Source organism: Cololabis saira, chromosome 17, assembly GCF_033807715.1.
Source record: "Cololabis saira isolate AMF1-May2022 chromosome 17, fColSai1.1, whole genome shotgun sequence".
NCBI classification, from domain to species: domain Eukaryota; kingdom Metazoa; phylum Chordata; class Actinopteri; order Beloniformes; family Belonidae; genus Cololabis; species Cololabis saira.
The window spans coordinates 27,455,546-27,477,296 of NC_084603.1; the positions used below are offsets into that span (position 1 = coordinate 27,455,546).

Here is a 21,751-nt window from a genome sequence, read left to right on the forward strand (position 1 = left end):
ACATCCATGTTTCTTTCTCTTTGGTTCGCTGGAAACATTTCATTGGCTGCTTTGTAGATTAATTTAATTCCCATATGAAGGACTATGAACATAAATCTCTGTAGCTACTGTACAGTTGCTCAATGAACACAAAACATAACAAAACCATGGCATTTTACCTCGCAAAGGTCGTCATGTATCAGATGAAATTTGTCTCTGAGGATAATGAGTTTAGCTGACTGTTAATGGCTGTGTTCATGGATAATTCGTTTCAGTTCTTCTAGCAGGTTTTAAATAGATCAGGACACATTTGATATTGTTTTACAGATAGTTGGCATCAGCCAGCATATGATAATGATAATAATAATGTAATTAATTATTCAGAACTGATCAATGATGCTGAAATTGTCATAACTATTTTTAAAACATAAATCTTTATAGTCTCCTGTCATGTATTAAACAGAACGCAATACACAATTTTCAATAAACAAAAAACAGGTTTTTAGGTTTTTTTTAGCTCTTTTGTCAGGACTATTTTGACAGTTGTATTTACACACAATTGCAAAAGAACATTTTGCAATACTAAGACATTTTTTGAACAACGTGACGGAAAGCAATGTTTCACTTTCACAAACCTTTTCTTTCACCTGAAGCCCAACTGAAGCATTGTATACGTTTACACAGCATGTATATGTATTTAAATAAAGTTGAATGGATTTTAATACACAAAAAATACAAAGAATGAGTCAACATGAAGCTTAATCAAGAGTATTTTGTATTTCTATGGGAATTTTTGGAGTTTCCAGAGTTGTTTCCAGTCTATCCCAGTATGACATTGGTCCGCCACCAAATCGACTGGTACTTTACAGTTTTTATCTGCCGACGACTGGTGCTCCGATGTATGAGAACAGAGGTGTTATTTAATGGGATGTAAATGAGAACTTATGACCCAATAGCTCTTCCATAAAATATAATATAAAACTAAACTAAACTCTTCAGAATAGTGCATGTATATATCCAGTTTTAGTGATGTTACCATCTAATTGTTGTCTATAAGAAGAACAAAAATTAAGAAAGCATGCAAGTGCACCTTAAATATCAATAATATGAACAGTACATTTTTCTATTTTATATGAATAAAACTATTTTGTATATAAAAAAACATATTATTACCAATTGATTACATTTTATGCAAATTTGATTTGCCATATTTATGTTATGTTTTCTGTGTATTTTTTTATAGTAACCTTAAATGATATTACTAAAATATTCTTACTGAATTTGCATAGAAGTGACCATTCCTAGTGATAAAAAGGTTTCATGTCCGTGCTCAATAATCATCTATAGGCTACTCATTTTAAAGCCCACAGCCAAGTGTAAGTTAATTACCGTACTTTTTTTAAAAATATTTAATAAACATACTGGGTCGTTGTTTGAAACGTTGTTGTTTGAAATTGAAATTGAAAACATTGATAGATAGATACGGTAATGCTCCAGTAAAATAATTCACTCACAAGCAAGGCAAGAAACACCGGTAAAAAACAAAAAACAAACTTACTTTTGGCTGCTGAAAGCATTTTTTCATCACTTGAGTTGGATTGACTCGCTCTGGTGGCTCCGCCCACTCTTGGTCTAAACACGCATGCGCATGCGGCGATAGCAACACTCTACATATTTATTTATTATTTATCTATATTACTTATCTATATAAGATGGTGGGAAAGTAGAACATGGTATTACGAAATTAACTGTATTTTAAATACCCCAATTTAAAACAGTAACTGTAACGTAATACAGTTACTCAAAATTTGTATTTTAAATACATAACGGCGATACATGTATTCTGTTATTCCCCAACACTGGCTGCTGGTTGTTACCACGATGGTTTTTGCATGTAAGCAGTTGCAGTATAATTAAATGCATACTTTAGCTGCAAAACAGCAGACACCAAGGACAACAAAGTCAGCAACATTTCTGCTCCATATCTGAGCTGTTGTTTACACTGTCATTAACACTCATCAGTCTGTGTTATCTTCTAGCCATGGTCACATGATTTAGTGTTAGTTGATCAGTAATAATTAAGTTAATTTGTGCCGCTACATTGTTACAACTACTACTACTGTCATTTAGCAGACGCTTTTATCCAAAGCGACTTACATCTGAGAGAACAACACAAGCAAGAAATCACATAGTCCAAAGCGACTTACATCTGAGAGAACAACACAAGCAAGAAATCACATAGTCCAGCTGGATCAGTGCTGGTCAGACTGCTGACAGTCCAGTTGGACACAGGTGCTGTCACGCCATTGCTAGGGTTTTTTTTTGTTTCCTTCCCACCCAACACAATAGTCCCTTTATACAAGAAAAATAGGTCTTGAAAGACACCATCATACGATCATCTTGTCATAAGTGCATGCAGCTTACTCAGTGCTGAGTTCTGCAAAGAGCTGGACAAATCTTCTAACTAATTCTGATGAGCAGAGAAGTTTACTAGATGCAGAAATGCTCCTTAAAGAGCTCAGTCTTTAGCTTACTTGTAAAAGTAGGTACAGACCCTGCAGATCAGACAGTTTGGTAGGTCGTTCCACCATCGGGGAACAATGGAGGAGGATAGTGATTTCCCGCTACGTTGGGGTGGAAGCACCAGACATCTTTCACTGGCTGAGCGGAGCTGTCGAGAGGGAGTGTATCTCTGGATGAAACAGTGAAGGTATTGAGGAGTCGTTTGGGTAATTGTGTGGTAGCCAGAAGCAGAGCTTTGAACTTGATGCGCAACTGGAAGCCAGTGCAGAGAGATTAGCAGCGGAGTGACATGAGCTCTCTTGGGTTGTTGTTTCTAAAGACTTTTGATTCTGTCCATCCGCACTAGCCTGCAACTGCAGAGTTACCAAGCTGAAACAGAGTCTGCAGTGGATCAAAAATATTTCAAAAATGTGTCATGATGGAAAGACCCAAATGCAGAAGATCATGGGAGGGGGCAAGAGAAACAAACAAGTTGTTTTTTCAAGTAAAAAGTGTGCTGAAGCAGGAAATTCAGAATGAAAAATGTAAATCAAAAGGCAACCGGAGAAGTAACAAAGCCCTGAGACAAAAGACAGACTGCAGCATGGGCAGACACACGGGCATAAACACAGTAGCATACCTTCTTATCAGCTCTACATTTATATGAACACATTTTAGTTTTCTCTCTCAATTTCTAAAACAAATGTTTTAGAAAAAAAATTATAAACAGCTTCTTGCATTTAACACTGATGTCATTGATTAAATCATCTGTGTTTACCTGTAAAACCATCAATCATGACATCGTGACTCGTTGATTCCTTTTTTGGGAGAACTCTGGTAATAAGGGTGTTGAAACATTTTAGGACTGGATTTCCAATCCCAGGTGTTACTTTTCACTCTGATCAATCTGGGAGAATACACACACAACTCACAGGGAAGACAGGACGATGCCCCCAGCAATGTCTCACTGACAAATTACTGTTTTTATTCGTATATTTAAATATTGGGGCATTTTAGCAGTAAACATTTTTTTCAGTTTGTAGTGTAACTTTGAAAAATATTTTTTTCTGTTGAGAACACTGGTGTCCATTTATCCATGAGATTTTGTGTTTGATATGTACTAGCGTAAATGTTTAACTATATTAATCTATATAATTTCCATTCAGTGATTAATAAAGAATTATTGAATTGAAATTTGAGGAAAATGGACCAAGTGCAGGCAACTGCAAACGGCTGTAATCTTTCTTATAATCTTTTACATGAGCTCTGTCCCTGAGCATGTGATTCATAATGTAATAAATGCATAAATCTGTTTTACATTTCTGCATTGCTCAGTTTTTTTCCGCCTCTGCCACAAGGCCCTTCGAAGGTCCAAAATTCCCTTTGAGTAAATTCTCAGTAGGAAAGTGGGAATATTTTTCCCCACTTCCTGTCAACAATAATGGAGTTTTTTCTACAAAGGGCTTCCTTGGCTTATCTGGGTTCATTGTTTTCTTTCAAATATTTGTCACCAGTGGATGTGGCCATCTGTGCACATAGCAGATTAGCTTACAAAGAAAAGAAAAATTCTGATACAAAATGTTTTTCCATTTTAACTGAACTGGCATGTGTTTGTTCTCTTGACAACATTCCCTCATTCATCTGTTTTCTATACCTACTTACTCAGATGGGGGGGTTGCGTCTATCCCAGCTGTGACTACAGCCTCAGTTTTAAAATTCATAACAACACAAGAAGTGTATAGCCCAGGATTGCTGCATTTTCTTGTGAGGGTAGCTCACATTTGCTACTCCAGGGGACATGGGGAGAACAATTCATCGTAGTTAATGTGTTCCCAAAAATTATTTTGATCATATATATAAGACAAAGCAAATTAAATACATTAGATAAGCTGGATACAATATTTCACACTGAATTATAAAAACTATGAATTATGTTGAGTACAACATCAGTGGTTCACAGATGGGCTGAAGAGAGAAGTAACAGTTGTAACAGTCTCCTTCACATCTCCACAGTCTTAACAGAGCATGGTGAGACATTGCCACCCCTACTTCCTTCTCAACCATATGGTTACATGACCAAAAATAACAACGCTGAAAACTGCCTTGCATCACTTTGTTTTTTTATGTCTGTCTCTGCCCTTTTCTGTCTCCGTCTGTTCTCCTGCTCCATCTCATCACTGCTCCATGTTTGCAGAGTAGTTTATGCAGGTTTGAACTTGCGAGGTCATCCATAAAACTACATGTCTGCGTTAAATTCTCCTTCATCATGTTGTGACCTCCTGCAATGTGCACTCAATCAGTTCTGTCAGCCAGCCAGCCATTGGGGGGCAAGGTTGGCGAACATTGGCCTTGTTTTTACAGTATTAAAGAGCAAAAATCTCCCATTGGTAATCAATATTACTTTTACTCTCTTTCTTACAGTCTCAGCAGAAATGCATTGTGATTTTTGCCCTGGTGTGCTGCTTCGCTGTGCTTGTGGCACTGATTTTCTCAGCTGTGGACGTTTGGGGTGACGACCTGGACGGGATCACAGAGGAGAACTGCAGCAAGAACTGCAGGTGAGGGCCGACAACTGACAGCTGCAGGAAATCAAACATTGTCACTGTCACTGCTTTGCAAACTCTGCCTTGATAAACATGTTCACCAGTATCAGTCAGGGCATGAATGCAGTAAATAGATCGGATTTTTTTTTCTTTACTTAAATATTTTATCTAAAAATTGACATAATGCCAAATTAGAATGTTTCCCACATTTTTTGTTGAACTTTACCTGCTTCATATTTAACAAAATGGGCTAGCTAATAAAATTGTTTTGGAGCCCCTGAAAAAAAAGGAAGTACTTCGATTAAAATGGTTATAATAGGTAACATGACTATTGAAAACTGCACCATGTTGCAGGACCTGCTTATTACTGTGATCACATTTCAATCACTCTGGTCTCTGAAGAGGATGCTCCAGGTCACTTCTGCAGGAAAAAAGTATTAAAGGCATCAGAGGCTGCTGACTGTATTGTAAAGCCCTTTGCCTGGCCCTGGGTAATTGTGAAGCTTTGTCTTTTCAGCCATCGCATTAGCTACCAGCTCAGTCTTGCCTCAGTTCTGAACCTTTAGGCCATTTTTAATTTGAGTTGTGACGCACTCCTTTTCTTAATTACAAGTGTAGTCTGAAAAAACTAATAAAGGTGGCAATATATAAAACAACTTTATGTTCTTTGGTCCAATCCTGTTGTAGTCTCCTCCACTGGCCTGGAACGACTACAAGGGTGTCCTGAAAGTAACTTTATTCAACACTGTAGCAAAACTCTAAAGCTTGTGCAAATTTTAAGAATCTGGATCATGAAATGAAAAACCTATAAAAAACTGTTTCCGTATGTCCCGGTGGTCCAGAGGGAAAGCAGCTGATGAGCAGGCATTGAGCTGATACAGCAGTCCATACTTCCCTCTGGTTCCCCACCATTAGATATCTAGTTTCTCCCTTCTCTTCCTCAAATGAGCCATTAGCATCCTTTCAGAGACTTTCGCGAGGCGTCTCTCCCCTCCAATTAAGGTTGAAAGCATAATCGTGACTTGTAAAACTAAATGGGTCTCCTCTTCCCTTCTGAAGGACCCTTGAAGCCTGGCAGTATGATGACTGATGAATATAAGGTTTGGGGGGAGAACCAGGTGAAAGGAGAGGATGCTGATGATAGTCACCCGCTGGTGGGCTTGTCACTTCACAAAATAACTCCAAATAAATCTTCAGAAATGTGTGCAGTCAGATTTCCATGTTTGCACTGTTATTTATAAGCTTCTTGTTGACGTTTGCACTGTGACATGCATAATTGAAAGAATCTAAGATGTGCAGCAAAAGATTGCATAAAGCACTTTGTTCAAATCAAACTTGGTTCGCAACAGGAGAGATGATGGATTGCTATATTAAACTGTGGGTTTCACTGAGGCTTGCTCCAAAGGGTAATTTCCTAAGGGTACCTGTGGTACTTAATTTAAACAAATGCGTGAAAAGCCCTTTTGTGGCATTTCTAAATGTTCCCACTGTGACGAACTCTGATTCATTTGCTTAATTTCTACTAAGTAATCTAAATGCAGCAGACCACCCTGCCTTTCTTTGTAGCCAAGAATGCCCTTTCACGATTAAAACCAATGTTTTTGGCTGTATAATGCAAAAACAGGAAATCTGAGTTGTCATTCCATTAAAAAAAGAAATACTTTGGCTCCTTGTGTCTGCAGTACAGTTGAAGGCATAGCTTAATCAATACATACATCCCTAATGGAGAGTAACTGCGGTAAAACATGCACTCTCTTAAAATTGCTGTGTGTTTAAGGGTTTGTAAAGTGGTAGTATTGATTTGTAATTACTTTATTTACTTTAATTACTATGTTAAAAATGATGGTGGGACGGTCAAAATTAACTCGTCCCCACAGGCTACGAGCAATATAATGCTTCAGGAAACAAAATCAGCATTATTTTCGATACATGAGCTTTTATTTCTACCACCATTGAAGTGCTTCCTAACATTTCACCAACCATACACAGGGAACATGTTTAACGCATCAAAGCCTCACTCTATTGCTCAAAATCTGCTCTGGCGGGAAGGTCCCGAGTTTCGTTTGCTCCACTGCTTCAAGAAATAAAAAACCTTGCCAAATCTGTGTGCGGGCTGTGAAGCATCGCTGTAACAACCCATGGGAGAGGACACAGCCGAAACATGAATAATATACTCTGTTGCTGAAACATTCAAAAACACATAGCACAAGTGTGTAAAAAATAATAGAGTCACAGTGTAATATTCTAATTTTGAAAATGAATTCATGGTGGCATTGAAAAAGATTCTGGATAGGTAGATATTGGATTGTTTGAATGAACTCCACCTTGAACTGCTGCTAACTATGAAATTAATCAGGATGCTAGCTCACTCCACTTCTGCAGAACTCTCAGTATATTCTGCCCAACACTGAAATGCAATATTAAGTGCACTAAAACAGGAAACCACAATTAAAAGCAATAATTTAAAAATTGGATTGAATTCTTTGATGCGTGGATGCTGGAGTGATAAATGTTTATGAATAAGCAACATATTTTTCTAATTTGGATCTAAATAGCATTAAACACATTCATTTAAATAGTAATCACAAATTACATTATATCCTTATTGTTTTTATTGTATTAATGTCATTGCTGCTGCACACCCAGGGATCATGGCAGCTCATAAGAAGGCAGACAATTTATGTTAGACATCAGGAGCCGGCTCAGGCACACTGTGATTTTCAACATGATGCCGTGCTGTTACTCTGTTTACTATAATAAAAACACTATATCACAATCATTTGCAGGTATTTGGCAGTCCAATGCTTATTATGTTGACAAATGTGTTGATTTTTATGTTGTTTACTGGATTTTTAATTTGGAAACACAACAGCCTCGATGCTCTGGAATGTGTTGAAATATAGTCTCATGCTCGGCAGCTATTTCTGAAAATGTGAGGACTCTAACTGTGCTCACCTACCAAAACATGGCTCTAAAAATCCATTATCATTCAGAGGGTTGGTGCATGTAGTTACACCATTCCTGGTGAGTGTGCCTCATATATGCACACACCAGGAAGTTTACACAACTGCTTTATTGGCTGCTGGGGCTGAATTGCACCCATGGCTGCTCAGATGGGTTACAAAGCAGGGAACCAGTCATGGACAACACACAGACTGCATAAATCAATAAGTCCCACTGCAGGAATAAACAACCAATGCTTTCCTGCTCTCTCTAATTTAAATACCAAGCTCTGTCAGGCTGTTTGAGCTAGTCAGACTCAATATTCATCATATGTCTCAGCTATTACAGGAGACTGAGAGGATTCTTTTCACAATAAGATTACCACCTCCTCCTCCTCAGTCTGTTTTCTACCTAACCGGGTCTATCTCATGGTGAGGTGTTTGCAGCAGTGTTCTATTTTTATTTATTTTCGTGTTCAGAACAAAGAACACTCATCTGTGGGCTGTGACCATAAACCTCGCTAATATCATCACTGCTTGGTATACTGGTTTCTGTGTCGTTTAATTGTATTCACTCAGTCTCTGTGACCAATACGCAGAAGAATAACAGCTGAAATAAAATCCCCTTCCAAGACATCAGCCTGTTTTAACTTGTATTCTTCCAAACATTGCTTCACCAAATGCATGGACTGCAATTTCCTTGAGGTAATATCCGCATGCTACGACTGTGTGTATGCTTTGATGAGAGTAAAGACCCAAACGTCTGACCTTTGGTCATTTTCAAATGTCTGACTTGGGTTTATTTTAGCTGGGGATGCATCTTCAAACTGTGAGCTGGCAACTGGCCTCTTAATGTTATTGCACTACATCGTCACCTGCAGCGCACACGCGGCAGTACGTCCTTGAGTCAAGCACTGGTCGGATCCAGAGGTGTCACTCTGGTTGACTCAGGGCTCGCTGTTGTGAGTGCAGGCACTCAAAACCACTAATAAGGATGAAAAGTGTCCAGTTCAAAAGGAGACCAGAACCATAAACTGTAAATGTCTACGGGTCACGTGACCCATTGGTTTCTTGGAACACGCCCACCATATGTCAGTCAAAATTAGCTTTGGGTACGAGCTCCTTTAGCCTGATCCCGCTAAAATAGCTACAGAGCTGCCGGCAAATGTTTACATCAGAACATACCATTTAATGACGTTCTGAGCAGTAAAATTGAAAATTACTGTGGCATTTAGCTGACACTGGGTTCGTACAAATGGCTGGTTGCTTCGTTAAGTTTGGTAGTATGATGATTACAGACAAATATGTGAGTGGATAGCCAGCAGCCATATTAGAAAACCATGTATTGCTCTGTTAGGGTTGCCACCCGTCCCGTAAAATACGGAATTGTCCTTTATTTGAGAAAAAAATGTTGCGTCCCGTATTGAACTAATACGGGACATGATTTGTACCGTATTTTCATTAACTTTTACACCATATTCTAGTTGAATTATTGAAATAAATTAACTTTTACACCATATTCTAGTTGAATTATTGAAATAAGTTAACTTTTACACCATATTCTAGTTGAATTATTGAAATAAATTAACTTTTACACCATATTCTAGTTGAATTATTAAAATAAGTTAACTTTTACACCATATTCTAGTTGAATTATTGAAATAAATTAACTTTTACACCATATTCTAGTTGAATTATTGAAATAAATTAACTTTTACACCATATTCTAGTTGAATTATTGAAATAAATTAACTTTTACACCATATTCTTCACCTGTAGGCTATATTCTACATCTGGGCTGATGTGGACATACGTAGCATAGGAGGCTATTTCAGTTGCTAGTATGGTTGTCTGTCTGTACAGTCATGCTAGTTCAATGCTATTAAAGCACTTTAAACTTTAAATCAAAGCATTTAGTTTTTTCATATAAAATAAACACATTTTTATTCAGTTTAGAAGTTTTGGGGCTTTTTTTTTTTGGCTCCTGCGCTGCTGAAATCGGGGCGTCCCTTATTTCTATTTCTGAAAGGTGGCGACCCTATGCTCTGTATACATTTTCCTGGCGTGGTACAAAAACAATCATCCTCTCAGAGTTGTGATGGATGTTAAAATCGAACAACAGGGGCCCCAATAGCTCAGTGGGTCGAGCAGGTGCCATATACAGATACCACTGCCCTAAGGAAGGCAGTGCAGGTTTGACTCTCTCTCTCTCTCTCTCTCTCTTTCCATTTCCTGTCCACTTACTGTTATTAAATTCCACCAGTGCCACAAAATAAAAAAATAAAAAAACAATAGAAACCAAAGTGGTTTTTTTAACCAGGCTGTAAATGTTTATTTCTGCTCTAAATGTAGACACTTTAAGATGGAAGTTAATGGAGAGTGATTCGCTTTCGAGAAACTGCAAGGAATCTTAGTTCTGGATGAGCTTCATCCCGGTTAGATGGTTAGATGGTTGGTGCTTGAGCAGAATGCAAACAAAAAAGACAGAAACACATATTGCCAAAACAAAAGTCCTGCTTTATTATCAGGATGAAAATAAGACATTAAAAGAAATAAAAAGCATGGAAGGGAGATTTAGTGCTGTTCACTACGGTGGCCTACAAGGGCCAAATGCACTGCAACGGCCTAATGCGTCTCAGTTAAGGAAAACGGCTTCAAGTACAGAACAGCTGACTGAACCACAGTGTTTACATCCATGGTTTAAGCATACAGCGGGAACGGTAATGTGATATAATGTGGTTTATATCACTGTACAACGCTGTACATTACGAGACGTTTCTTTATTAAATTTTAACGTTACAGTCGGCTGTTCGGTTTCTCTCTACATCCCGTGTGTCTGTCCATTGAGCTGTTACGCTGAGAGCGCCCCCTGCAGGTTTGGTAACCGGTTATGAAGCGTTTTTCTTTTGAAGATGGTTTCTTGTCTTATATCGTTTTGTGCTTTGCATCGTTTCTCTATTTGCAGCGCGTTTGATGATGCTGCATTTGTCTTCGTTTTTTGCAGCACGTTTTTTCATTTGCACCATGTTCCTCTTTTTGTACCTCGTTTTGAGTTTGTGAATTTGAATCGTTTCTGTACTTGAAGCCGTTTTCCTTAACTGAGACGCATTAGGCCGTTGCAGTGCGTTTGGCCCTTGTCGGCCACCGTAGTACACACATGGTAATCAAGATTAAAAAAAAGAATAAGATTTGCAAGAATCACTTCTATTTTTAAAGCTCCACTCATATTTGTATACGTGTAAAAAATATATTTATGTATTACTGTTTTCTTTGTAAAACAATAAGGATGTAACATGGGCAACTAACTCTCCGTTAGTACTTTGCTGGCACTCAACCAGTAAAGGTAGTTTCCAGCTGGTTTTGCTACGTCACTTGCTGGCTCTGCTCCTGTCTCAGTTGGAGGAATTCGTCGCTGGTCCAGGTCTTGGAGCTAGTGCTTTCATCTTCAAAACATCCAGCCAGCTTGAGTATTTTTATTTTTTGTAACCCCCCCCTTTTTTGTCTCTTTGATGTTTTCAGTTTTTGAGCTTTACTTCATCATTCATTTTCAACACTTTTTGCATATTGGCAGTGTGAGATAAAAGGTATGGAAATATAAAAGTACCAGTTAAAGCAAGAGTTTCAAAGTCAGCAATTTATTCCTTGATGAGTTTATTTTCATGCAGACTGGGTGAGTTTTGATCACAAGCGGTCACACATGGGGATGCATTTTAATGCCAGGTTTAGCATGCATATTCAAACCTGTCCACTTTGTGAAAATTCTCAAATTGATTGTTGTATCAATCCTGTTACAAGATTTGTCAGGAAATATCTCCATACCACGCTGTGGAGGTTAGTTGTTCTCATTTGCTGCACAACACACTTAAGGTTTACTTGGTGGACATGTTGGTGTGTCAGCTCTGACCAAGTCTGTGCAATTACAACATGAACGGAGATGACATTTACTTTACAAATAATACCCAATCCAACACTCGTGGACAGTTCCCACTCAAAGATGTAGGAGGTATTTTTTTAAGGGGCAAAACTGCATGGTAACATTTGAAAAATGTGAAAAATTTCTGAGAAGGAAAATCCACTTATTGCGAAAAAATGTTTTTGTTTCTGTGAAGGGTACACAGTGTGCAAAACCATGATGCCAAGGTTCCTGACAGTGTGACTGCATGATGAGTTAGACGGGACACCGTGCTCTCAAATCTAATTTGACTGCTTGTGATTAATGGGTACAAGAAATAATCCAATACAATAGTTTTTTCAGATTTGATTTAACTTGTAATATAATGACATGTCATTATTTAGGGAGGAACTACAGCATCATGTCATCAACCGGTGAACATAATTGCACATTCAATCATGACGATGTCTCAACCATGAGTAGACTGATAACATTAATGGACGTGTTAGTGTGTTGTAGAGTTATGTTGAGAGGATTTAAATGATGTGAAGCTTGATAAGATGAAATACAGGTTACCGTACATTTTTGCCTGTTCCATGCAACCAGTTTATATTTCATGCATTTTTCTCCCATATAAGTGAATACATTTCTGCTCAGAAAGATTCTCGTTATGGTCGTTATTTTAATTTTGGTTCTTGCTTGATTCTTCAGATGTTAAGTTTTAGATTATATTTTTTTTCTTCCCTCCCAAGCTTCATCTCTTGTCTGACTTGATTACTGTCACCTGTCTTTCATTTACCCCTGTTTTACCTGGCGTCACCTGTTTCATCTGTTAGTTCTAGGGCGTTGTGGGTGTGGGTGTGTTGAGAGCCATGCTTCCCTGTGTCGCTCATGTGTTCTCTGTTTTCACATCTCACTTCTTCATCAACGCTTTATTTATTCATCTGTTTTAAAGGAGCATGAGGCTCCTTTTAAGAAATGAGACTCATTAGCGCCACCCTTCGCCACGACGGCCGTTGGGGGTACTGCAGCCAACAGCGAAGCCGGCACGGGAGAACGGGGAGAACTCACATGCAGCGTCATGTGACGTCACATCCGCAGGACAGTGCGGGAAATTCCGGTCACAATTGCAGCACATTTTGCAGCACACAGCCTGTTCAAGGCAACGGAGAGATACACTAGAGGAAACATTCTTTTTGGTTTGGAACGCTTCATCTGACATTATTACTGGAAAACTTAAAAAGTATACAAATTTTTTTCATAAATCCTGCCTCAATCCTGCCTCATGCTCCTTTAATGGTTTATTTAGATATCCCAGTTTGGCAGCAGATCGTGTTTATGAAAGGCATTATTTATTACCCCTGTGTCCTGGTCTCCTGTCATTTTGATCCTACCTTTAACTGCACCACACATCTACAGTGCTAATTTCATAGAGAACATTTTATCATCCTCACAGGGGTTCAGAAAAATTCTGAAGCTGTTCATCAAGACTGAACAGCTACTCTCCCCTTTAAATTTCTATAAAATCCAGATGGGATAAATCAATGTCCAAGGCAGATGCAGGGGGCCCGTGGCATCGATTGGACTCTAACTATAACTTGTTTCTGATTGGTTCCAGTTGTAGCTAATACACTGCTGATCCTGCCCATTAACACCATTGCTACTGTGAATGCACCTGTCATTTTCAAAGATCCTGGTGAAACATAAGATTGAGCCACAAGATACTCATAATGATGTTTGCAAAACATAAAGGAAAGAGAACATTGTGCTTTGACTAAACTTCAGTTTATTTTATTTATAAATACCTCAAGTAAATATATCGAAAAAAATATGTCCAGGACACAGCCAAAAACTATACAATGCATTCCAATGAATACAACTTATAGCATATCCATGCTATAATATATTTTGTATTACTTCAGTATATGATATAATAACAGGCTACTGTTCGTTGTTCATTGTATCATCCCAGACTGTTGATTATTACAAAATATGTGCTAAAATAAGGGGCAGTATAGAGTATATGAACATACTGAATGTACTGTATGAACCTTTCTGTATGAACATTTCTGAATGGAGAAATGTATCCCTTTTTGTGATTTCTGTCATGTTAAATGAATCTGCAGTTCTCTCTACGCTGCGCATGAGTCTTTTATCACTCTTAGGCCGAGCCAGAAGCAACTTGTATGAGATTTAATGATCCTTGATGAAATCTATGGCCATGTGTGCATCTGGAAAACTTGATTTCTCTCATTAAGCTAATGATCCAGACAAAAGAAGAGCAGAGTTAGTTAATTTGTCAAGGGGCTGGAAAAAGCATGACCTGATTTTGTTGGACCCAGATATTGTGATAACTCTTCAGCTAAAGCAAAAAAGGCAAATACTATAAACATGATAATTATGTGGGGTTTTACATAATTTTGTTCTCATTATCTGTCACAGTGTCGTGCTTGTGGAGAACATCCCAGATGACATCTCGTTCTTAGACAATGGTACATCCCATCTCCCACTCTCAGCAGGGCTGTACAATTTATTGGACCGAGCTACGCGGGTCGTAGAGATAGTTTCCCCGCTGTGGCTCCTCAACTCATCTGATTATGAACTCAGCTTCCAGCCGGCAGCCAGGCAGGTGAGACCAGAGCAAACCATTAAACACCTAACGATGTAAAAGTTGGGGCTTCTATCTACATTTTGTGCATGCTATCCGTCCTTCTTATCTTGTGTATTTGAATGCCTTCTGTATGTAAAGACCAGTATAGACAAACCCTGTTAGACAAGAAAAGAAAGAAAGAAGAAAAATATGATCAAGATCAATCAAATATTTTCAAGGTTTCAAGGGAAACATTTTTACCAGGGATTTTATTTTTGTTGTCCAAAGAAGCTTTTATTGTCCGTTTCCACACTCATTTTTTATGGGAGTTTTATTACATTTTATTTCATAACACAACTTGTAGGATCATTTATATTGCTTTTAGTAATGCAATACGAGAAGAGTTGAGCTGCAAATGCTTCTTTGAAAAAAGGTAATCTTGCAAATTTTGCTGAGAAATCACTTTTTAGTAAAACTGCTACAAAGACCTGAAGCAGGAAAAACTGAATGTTACTCATTTATGCCCTTAAAATGCATGGCCACTTTAATACTCAAAAAACTGCACTGTTCTTAAATCGTATTAAAACTTTTAAGAGGCTTTAGTGCAGCATTAGTGTCTCTCCATTAAACATGTTTGTGAACATTAGCCTCTCTATTTGTGTCTTCCCACAGGTCCTTCATTTCGCTCTATTTAAAATGAACATATATAAGGTGTGTGCAGTGATGTTTCACACCTGCAGATGTTGATTCTAAACTGAAAATCTGTGCTTTCATATCTTGGTTAAGGATTAAACAGATATTTCATGAATGTATTCCATATGTCTCTCAGGTAACTGAGTGGAGAAAAAAAACAAAACATTTTTCCTACTGATCCCCTGAAATAATATATTTATTAAACATCAAATTGTATGCACACATTTTAAAGGAGCTTGAGGCTCCTTTTAAGAAATGAGACTCTCTAGCGCCACCCTTCACCACGACGGCCGTTGGGGGTACTGCAGCCAACAGTGAAGCCGGCACGGGATAACGGGGAGAACGCACATGCAGCGTCATGTGACGTCACATCTGCAGCCCAGCGCGGGAAATTCGGGACCGAATTGCAGCACATTTTGCAGCACACAGCCTGTTCAAGGCAAAGGAGAGATACACTAGAGGGCTCATTCTTTTGGGTTTGGAACGCTTCATCTGACATTATTACTAGAAAAGTTAAAATGTATACGGATTTTTTTCATAAATCCTGCCACAATCCGGCCTCAAGCTCCTTTAAGTTTTTTTTTTTTTTTTTTGTATCATTGTATGGATGCCGTCAATAGGAAATCACCCCCTACACAACCTGTGCAATTTAACAAACTAAACTGGCACACAAAAAGCTGAAGGATGCAAAGTATTTTTCTCTTCAAAAAGGCATATGAAAATTAAAATAACCTCAGTGCTAAGCTTTTTCTAATAAGGACATTAGAGGAAAATCATGTTGCCCTTATCAGTTATTAAAATGAGGTAAATACACACTTAAATTAGCAATATCATTTATTTAGTAGGTGTAGTTTTTCACATGAATCCAAAAGCTTTAACATTGTTTAATTTTTACATTTTATATGTAATTCTTGAAAAGTATTTAATCAACACAGTCAATTTTCATCACTAATCATTATGCACGTAAACATGTTAAAGTAGCAGAACTGTGCATCACAGCTCATTAACCAGGTCAGGCAAGAACCACTTCTCAGGTTTGTCAGATATTATAGTAACAACGTTCAGCAAATAAGTGTTTTTCTGCTTCAAATTAATCACTGCTGTCCAGCAGATCAAATATAATACCAGCATGATACTGGAAAACACACTACAGCAGAAAGTCAGTATCAAAGTTAAAACTCAAGTATGAGTTCTCACCGTTTTTAAGCTGCCTGTGGAAAAACATCATTTTGGATTGGAACTGCGTGTTATTGGCTGTTGACTCGAGGGTTTCACCAGGCTGTGTGTGAGCACACAGACACACACATTGGTGCACACGCACGCGCACACACAGCTCTGTTTTTAGAAAATAAGCCTGTCAGACGTAATGAAAGTCTGAGGCAAAAGCCACCGACCACTGAGGAACTAATGGTCTGTCAGCCAGTGGAGAAATCTTTACAGTATATCACATTTTAAATTAAATCCTAAGTGTAATATACCTCAAAGGTTGAATTGTAAATGGTAGAGTTGGAAAAATGTTGGTGGGGATTCTCAGTGCTTTTAAACCACTGGTGTGGATTCTGTATGTCCCTTTTTCATGTTAATGTCAGTTTTACTGTCACAAAAACACAACTAGTCTGGTTCTGAGATGCATATCAGTATCAAGCATATTAGTAAATAGTGTGTTTGAAGACATTCAAGCAGTTCACTGATTCAAATATGCAGATATTGAAAAAAGTATTATCACTTCAGATCAGTAGAAAATCAAGATGATGCATACTGGTAGATTAATTTTATAAAGCTGCCGAAGCAACAAATTCATCTGGTGGTGATCACTGAATAGCCAAAAGTGCCTGTCAAAAATATTACTCATTCAACCAAGGTGCCAGTGCCAGAATCCAATACAAGTCGTGGTTTTATATTTACTATATTGATGGTAAAACAGCAAGATAACATTTCCTTAGGCATACAAATAGTTCAAACACCATCAGAGCTCTTAAAACAATAATCACTGCATTATTTATGACAAATTAAAAGGACCAAGTAAGTAATAGGCTCATGGCATTTTTCCACACATTAGATTACCTGTACCAGTCCTTGAATGTGTCTTGTGAATCATGTGAATATATGGTATTTGTAAAAGTCCAAGTGTGTATTCACATCCTCTCTGTGTAAAACCGGGCAGTGGGAAGAGCTGCCTGGTCCCCCGGGAGGTTCAGAAGGACCCGGCAGCTCATGAATCTCAACCTTGAGATTTACTGCATTAGCTCTAATTCCTTAGCATTAGCATAGGGCTGCAAGAGAGGAGCACGGCGAGGCCAGCAGCCCACTAATCTAAGCATTCACTCATCTCAGAACATGTATAACATTTCCATTATTTACATATTTAGGGTGGCAACTCACTCGCTGAGGTTGACTGTAGATGGACTTGTTCACTGTTATTACTGAATCGTCTACCAAAGCTTGCAAGATTAGTCGCTGACTGAATAGCCTTTATTTTTCATCTGCTTAGCAGCTCCTTAGCTTGAAAGCCAACGGTTTTAAGCTTGAAGTTAAAGCTTGACATTTAACATCAGCTTTTGGTTGAATGCTGATGTTGCCATACTAATAAAGCAAAATTTAAGAAAAGTCTGAACGCTGAATAAACCGTTAAGAGCAGGGGTGTCAAACTCATTTCACATCGGGGGCCACATACGGCCTCAGTAGATGTCAAGTGGGCTGGACCATTAAAATTATACCATACATGCTATATTATAGCATGTATGGAAGTCGCACTCAAAATATCATGTCTTTCCTTTGTTTTGGTGTAAAAAAGTGCAAGAAAAATTAGGAAAATGTTGAAATTCAATGAACATTCCTTTTACAAAACATTTCATGGAACACCTCATATTTCCTTAGACAAATGTGCAATTTACTTTTATCATTCACATATATGCATTGCAACCGATCCCACTGATTGTGCAAAGGCACAAAACTTTAACAATTAATTGGTATTGAAAAATATAGTAATGCACTTTAAGATTAAATTAGATTTATAAAGAAGCAGATGTCGCATTGATACCGCTGTTGTCTTCTACTTTGATCAAAACAGTGCGCCCCCTAGCGGATAATATATGAATCACATCTTATTAAAAATTTGAATTCCATGTCTTTTATGCATTTTTTCACTTTTAAATGATCCAGTGGGCCTGATCGAACCTCCTTGGGGGCCGGGGCCGGTTCCGGCCCGCGGGCCGTATGTTTGACACCCCTGGTTTAGAGGGTCCTGTGACAGCTAGTTTTCTCTGGATGTTTCTCTCAGGGCAAAGCTCTGCTGTCCAAGCTGCTGGGATTGAAAGCAAAAGGGGTCCAGCTGAAGATATCCAGTGGGATGATCAACTCGACTGAGCTGGAAACACTCATCAGACACAGTCAGCTTTCTGTTTTAATCATTCTTTATGTTTGAACAAGCTGCTTACTTGTGTTCATTTAGTTGCTCTTTTTTCTTATTTGTCATTGTGTTTCATTTTCTGCATAGATCCAGTCTGTGTCCCCAGATCTTTTTGTATGTGCCTCCTTATCTTAATTGTAATTGTTCTTTTTTTTTTTTCTCCCTCCCTCCAAATTTGTAGAAGTTGAGGTTCACTATGTGAACACGACAGCACTGGCCAAAGGCGACCTCCACTCCTCCTTTTGGGTGGTTGACCGGACACATTTCTACATTGGGAGCGCCAGCATGGACTGGAGATCTCTAGCCACAGTACTGTTGATGCACCACACATTACAACACACTATCCACCCGTCAATTATCTGCACCCACTTATTTCCATTCAGGATCACATGGGCAATATAATCCTATTTTTGTACATTTTTAAACAGAATAGCTCTACAGCCTTTCCTATAAGAAAAAATGGTACCTCATTTAATTTTCTACACAGGGCTGCTATCAAAAAAAAAAGATCAAATCAATATTTGTTGTAATCACACTTCGCTTTTTCAACTGCAACAGCTCTTTCAGATCCACTCGAACTCTACACAGCAGAACGCTTTGTTGAAGACCATTTTTTTTTCACTGTCAACCAGCAGAGTTAATTTCCTGTCTGCTCCTTTCCTGATGGTATTGTGATTACAAAGGCTCTAGGAAATTCAAAATGCCTTGATAAAGACATAACATAGATTTCATAACTTTCATAACTCTTTCATAACTTTTATTGTTCAAAACTGGACATCTTGATTCAGTCATAAAAGAATAAATGTTTTTTTTATGATTGCTTCTATCAGTATTTTGACATCAAAGTGGCTTTGATGTCAGAAATGTATTGAAATAAAATAAAAGTTGGCCACTTAAGAAAAAAAAAAGCACTCTAAATAACATCCTCAATTACTGTATGGTCTTTCTTCCTTCTTTGAGTGTGTGTGAAAAATTTCCGTGAAGCCTTAAATTGTGGACAGTCTTCAAGTTACTGTAGAACACTTATTTTTCATTTAGAAATGCTTGCCCATGTAAATGCTGCAGGAGGAGAACAAATTGTGAAGAGGGGATGATGCAAAAGGCAATTTATAACGTGTAAGATGAAAAGCTGACACTGCTACAAAGACTAAATGCAGAAAATCGAAAGCAGAAATAATAGCCGATGACGTGTCTTTCCATTCCTTGCTGGTGGTGTAACAATAGGTGAGGGCTTTTCGGATGAAACTTGATGACACAATGTCCTGTCAAGTGGAAGGAGTGTGTTTGGCAGAGGTTGAAAGTAAATAAATGTGATAAAAGGAAGAAAATAAATGAGACATTAGCATATCCATGTTGACAAATTCATCAGTAATGATTTACCCATCTATAATATTGCTTGAAACGGAATGATGAAAAGTAATAATCAATCATAATTGAATGAAAATCAAAAAAATGAAAATTTCTTCTGAGTCAACAGAATTTTTTTTTTTTATGAAAATGGCTTTGACAATTTGGTACAGTACCCCTAGAACAAAAGGAAAACAATTTGACCGTAGTACGGTAACTACAGTAAAGTCAAACTGAGGTGTGTCCTGTTATTAGTATCACCATTGTCTTCAGTTTTCAATCAGTTTCACTATTTAAAGGGTGAAACATTGTCAATGTGTTCACCAAACTGAGCATTTACCAGAGAAAGCAAAGGACAGCATTGTCTGGGGAGCTTGAAAAAGAAAATGATAAACCAGAATGTTAAAGGTAAAGGCTATAAGAGCATTTCCACGCAGCTTGATGTTCCTGTGACCACAGTTGTAAATTTAAAAATCTTAGGGTCTATTGAACTGTAGGCAACGTCCCTGAACTTGGCCAGAAGAAGTTTGATGACAAATTCAATACATGTATAGAATGAACGGCAACCAAAGAGCACAAAACATCTTCCAAAGAAAGGTGAACTTCAAGGTCAGTGTACATCACTGCGAGATTACACCATCTGTCAATGTTTGAGCCAAATGATTTAAGGGAAGAAGACCAAGGATGAGTCCCCTGCTGAAAGCAAATCTTTAAAAAGCCAGAATGGAATTTGTCAAAATGTATTTTGACAGGCCACAAAGCTTCTCGGAGAATGTGACAGTTGTGATACAACTGGAGGTTTCTCATGAAAAGGCAAGTCAAGTTTATTTATATGGCACATTTCAGGTGCTGTGAGACATGGAAGAGGCTCAGTTATGTTGCGGGGCAGCTTTGCTGCATCTGACGTTTGATGTCTTGAATCTGAACTGGATACAATGAAGTCTCAAGACTCTCTGAAGTGAGATGTCTTGCCCAGTGTCAGAAAACCTGGTCTCAGTTGCAGATCACGGCTTCTCCAACAAGATAATGACCCAGAACACAGAGCTGAAAACAGACATGAATGACTGAACAAAACACTGCCAATCTGAAGTGGTCCTCGATGAGCCCTGAGCTGATACCTATTGAAAGAGCTGGAACATTCAGTTCCAGGTTATATCGGTGACCACTGTGTTTTTTTTCTGTCTTAAATGGAAATGATGGACAGCATACAGTATTTATAAAATAACAACACTTATTTTGTTGCTCATGGTTGCCCTGTATTGTTGCAGTCATTTCTGGGTGCTATATAAAACACTCTCATGCAGTATGGGGGCATTTCCAAAGACCTTTGTGTTCATTAATAATTTAGACCTCAATATGGGACATAGGCATCAAGCTGAAAAATTGAAAATAATGTCTTAATTCTCCTGTAATGTAATAGCTTTCTTCACACCCATCAGGGGAAACAATGTTTGTTTCTTCTTTCTGCAGAGGAAGGAACTTGGTGTGCTGGTGTACAACTGCAGTTGTCTGGCTCTGGACCTCCACAAAGTGTTCAGCCTCTACTGGGGTCTCCAGTATAAAGAGTTCATCCCCTCTTTCTGGTCCAAGCGCCTTTTTGCCCTCTTCAACAAAGACAGACCACTGGAGCTCACAATCAACAACACAAAAGCTGAAGCCTATGTCTCTGTAAGTTATGTTTACAGCATGAGTTTGTATTGTACAGTATTCTGCTATGTTTCATGTTGTTTTGGATAACTCAAATATCCATGTACTACTCATGACTAAATGTCTACTAGGATGAAATAATGAGTACAGCATTTCTGACAAAGAAAGTTCAAATGGGAGCTTCACAATGATATATTGAAATATCAT

General features: G+C 38.1%; 1 protein-coding gene across 1 annotated transcript in view; it reads left to right on the forward strand.

Moving 5' to 3' along the window:
* Positions 1-21,751, forward strand: part of LOC133463303 (inactive phospholipase D5-like) — a 58,302-nt gene that overhangs the window by 30,270 nt on the left and 6,281 nt on the right. The window contains exons 2-6 of the mRNA XM_061744776.1: positions 4,903-5,039; positions 14,301-14,487; positions 18,422-18,530; positions 18,732-18,859; positions 21,368-21,565. Of these exons, the coding sequence (XP_061600760.1) occupies positions 4,903-5,039; positions 14,301-14,487; positions 18,422-18,530; positions 18,732-18,859; positions 21,368-21,565 (759 nt within the window). The remainder of the gene's footprint in view (positions 1-4,902; positions 5,040-14,300; positions 14,488-18,421; positions 18,531-18,731; positions 18,860-21,367; positions 21,566-21,751) is intronic.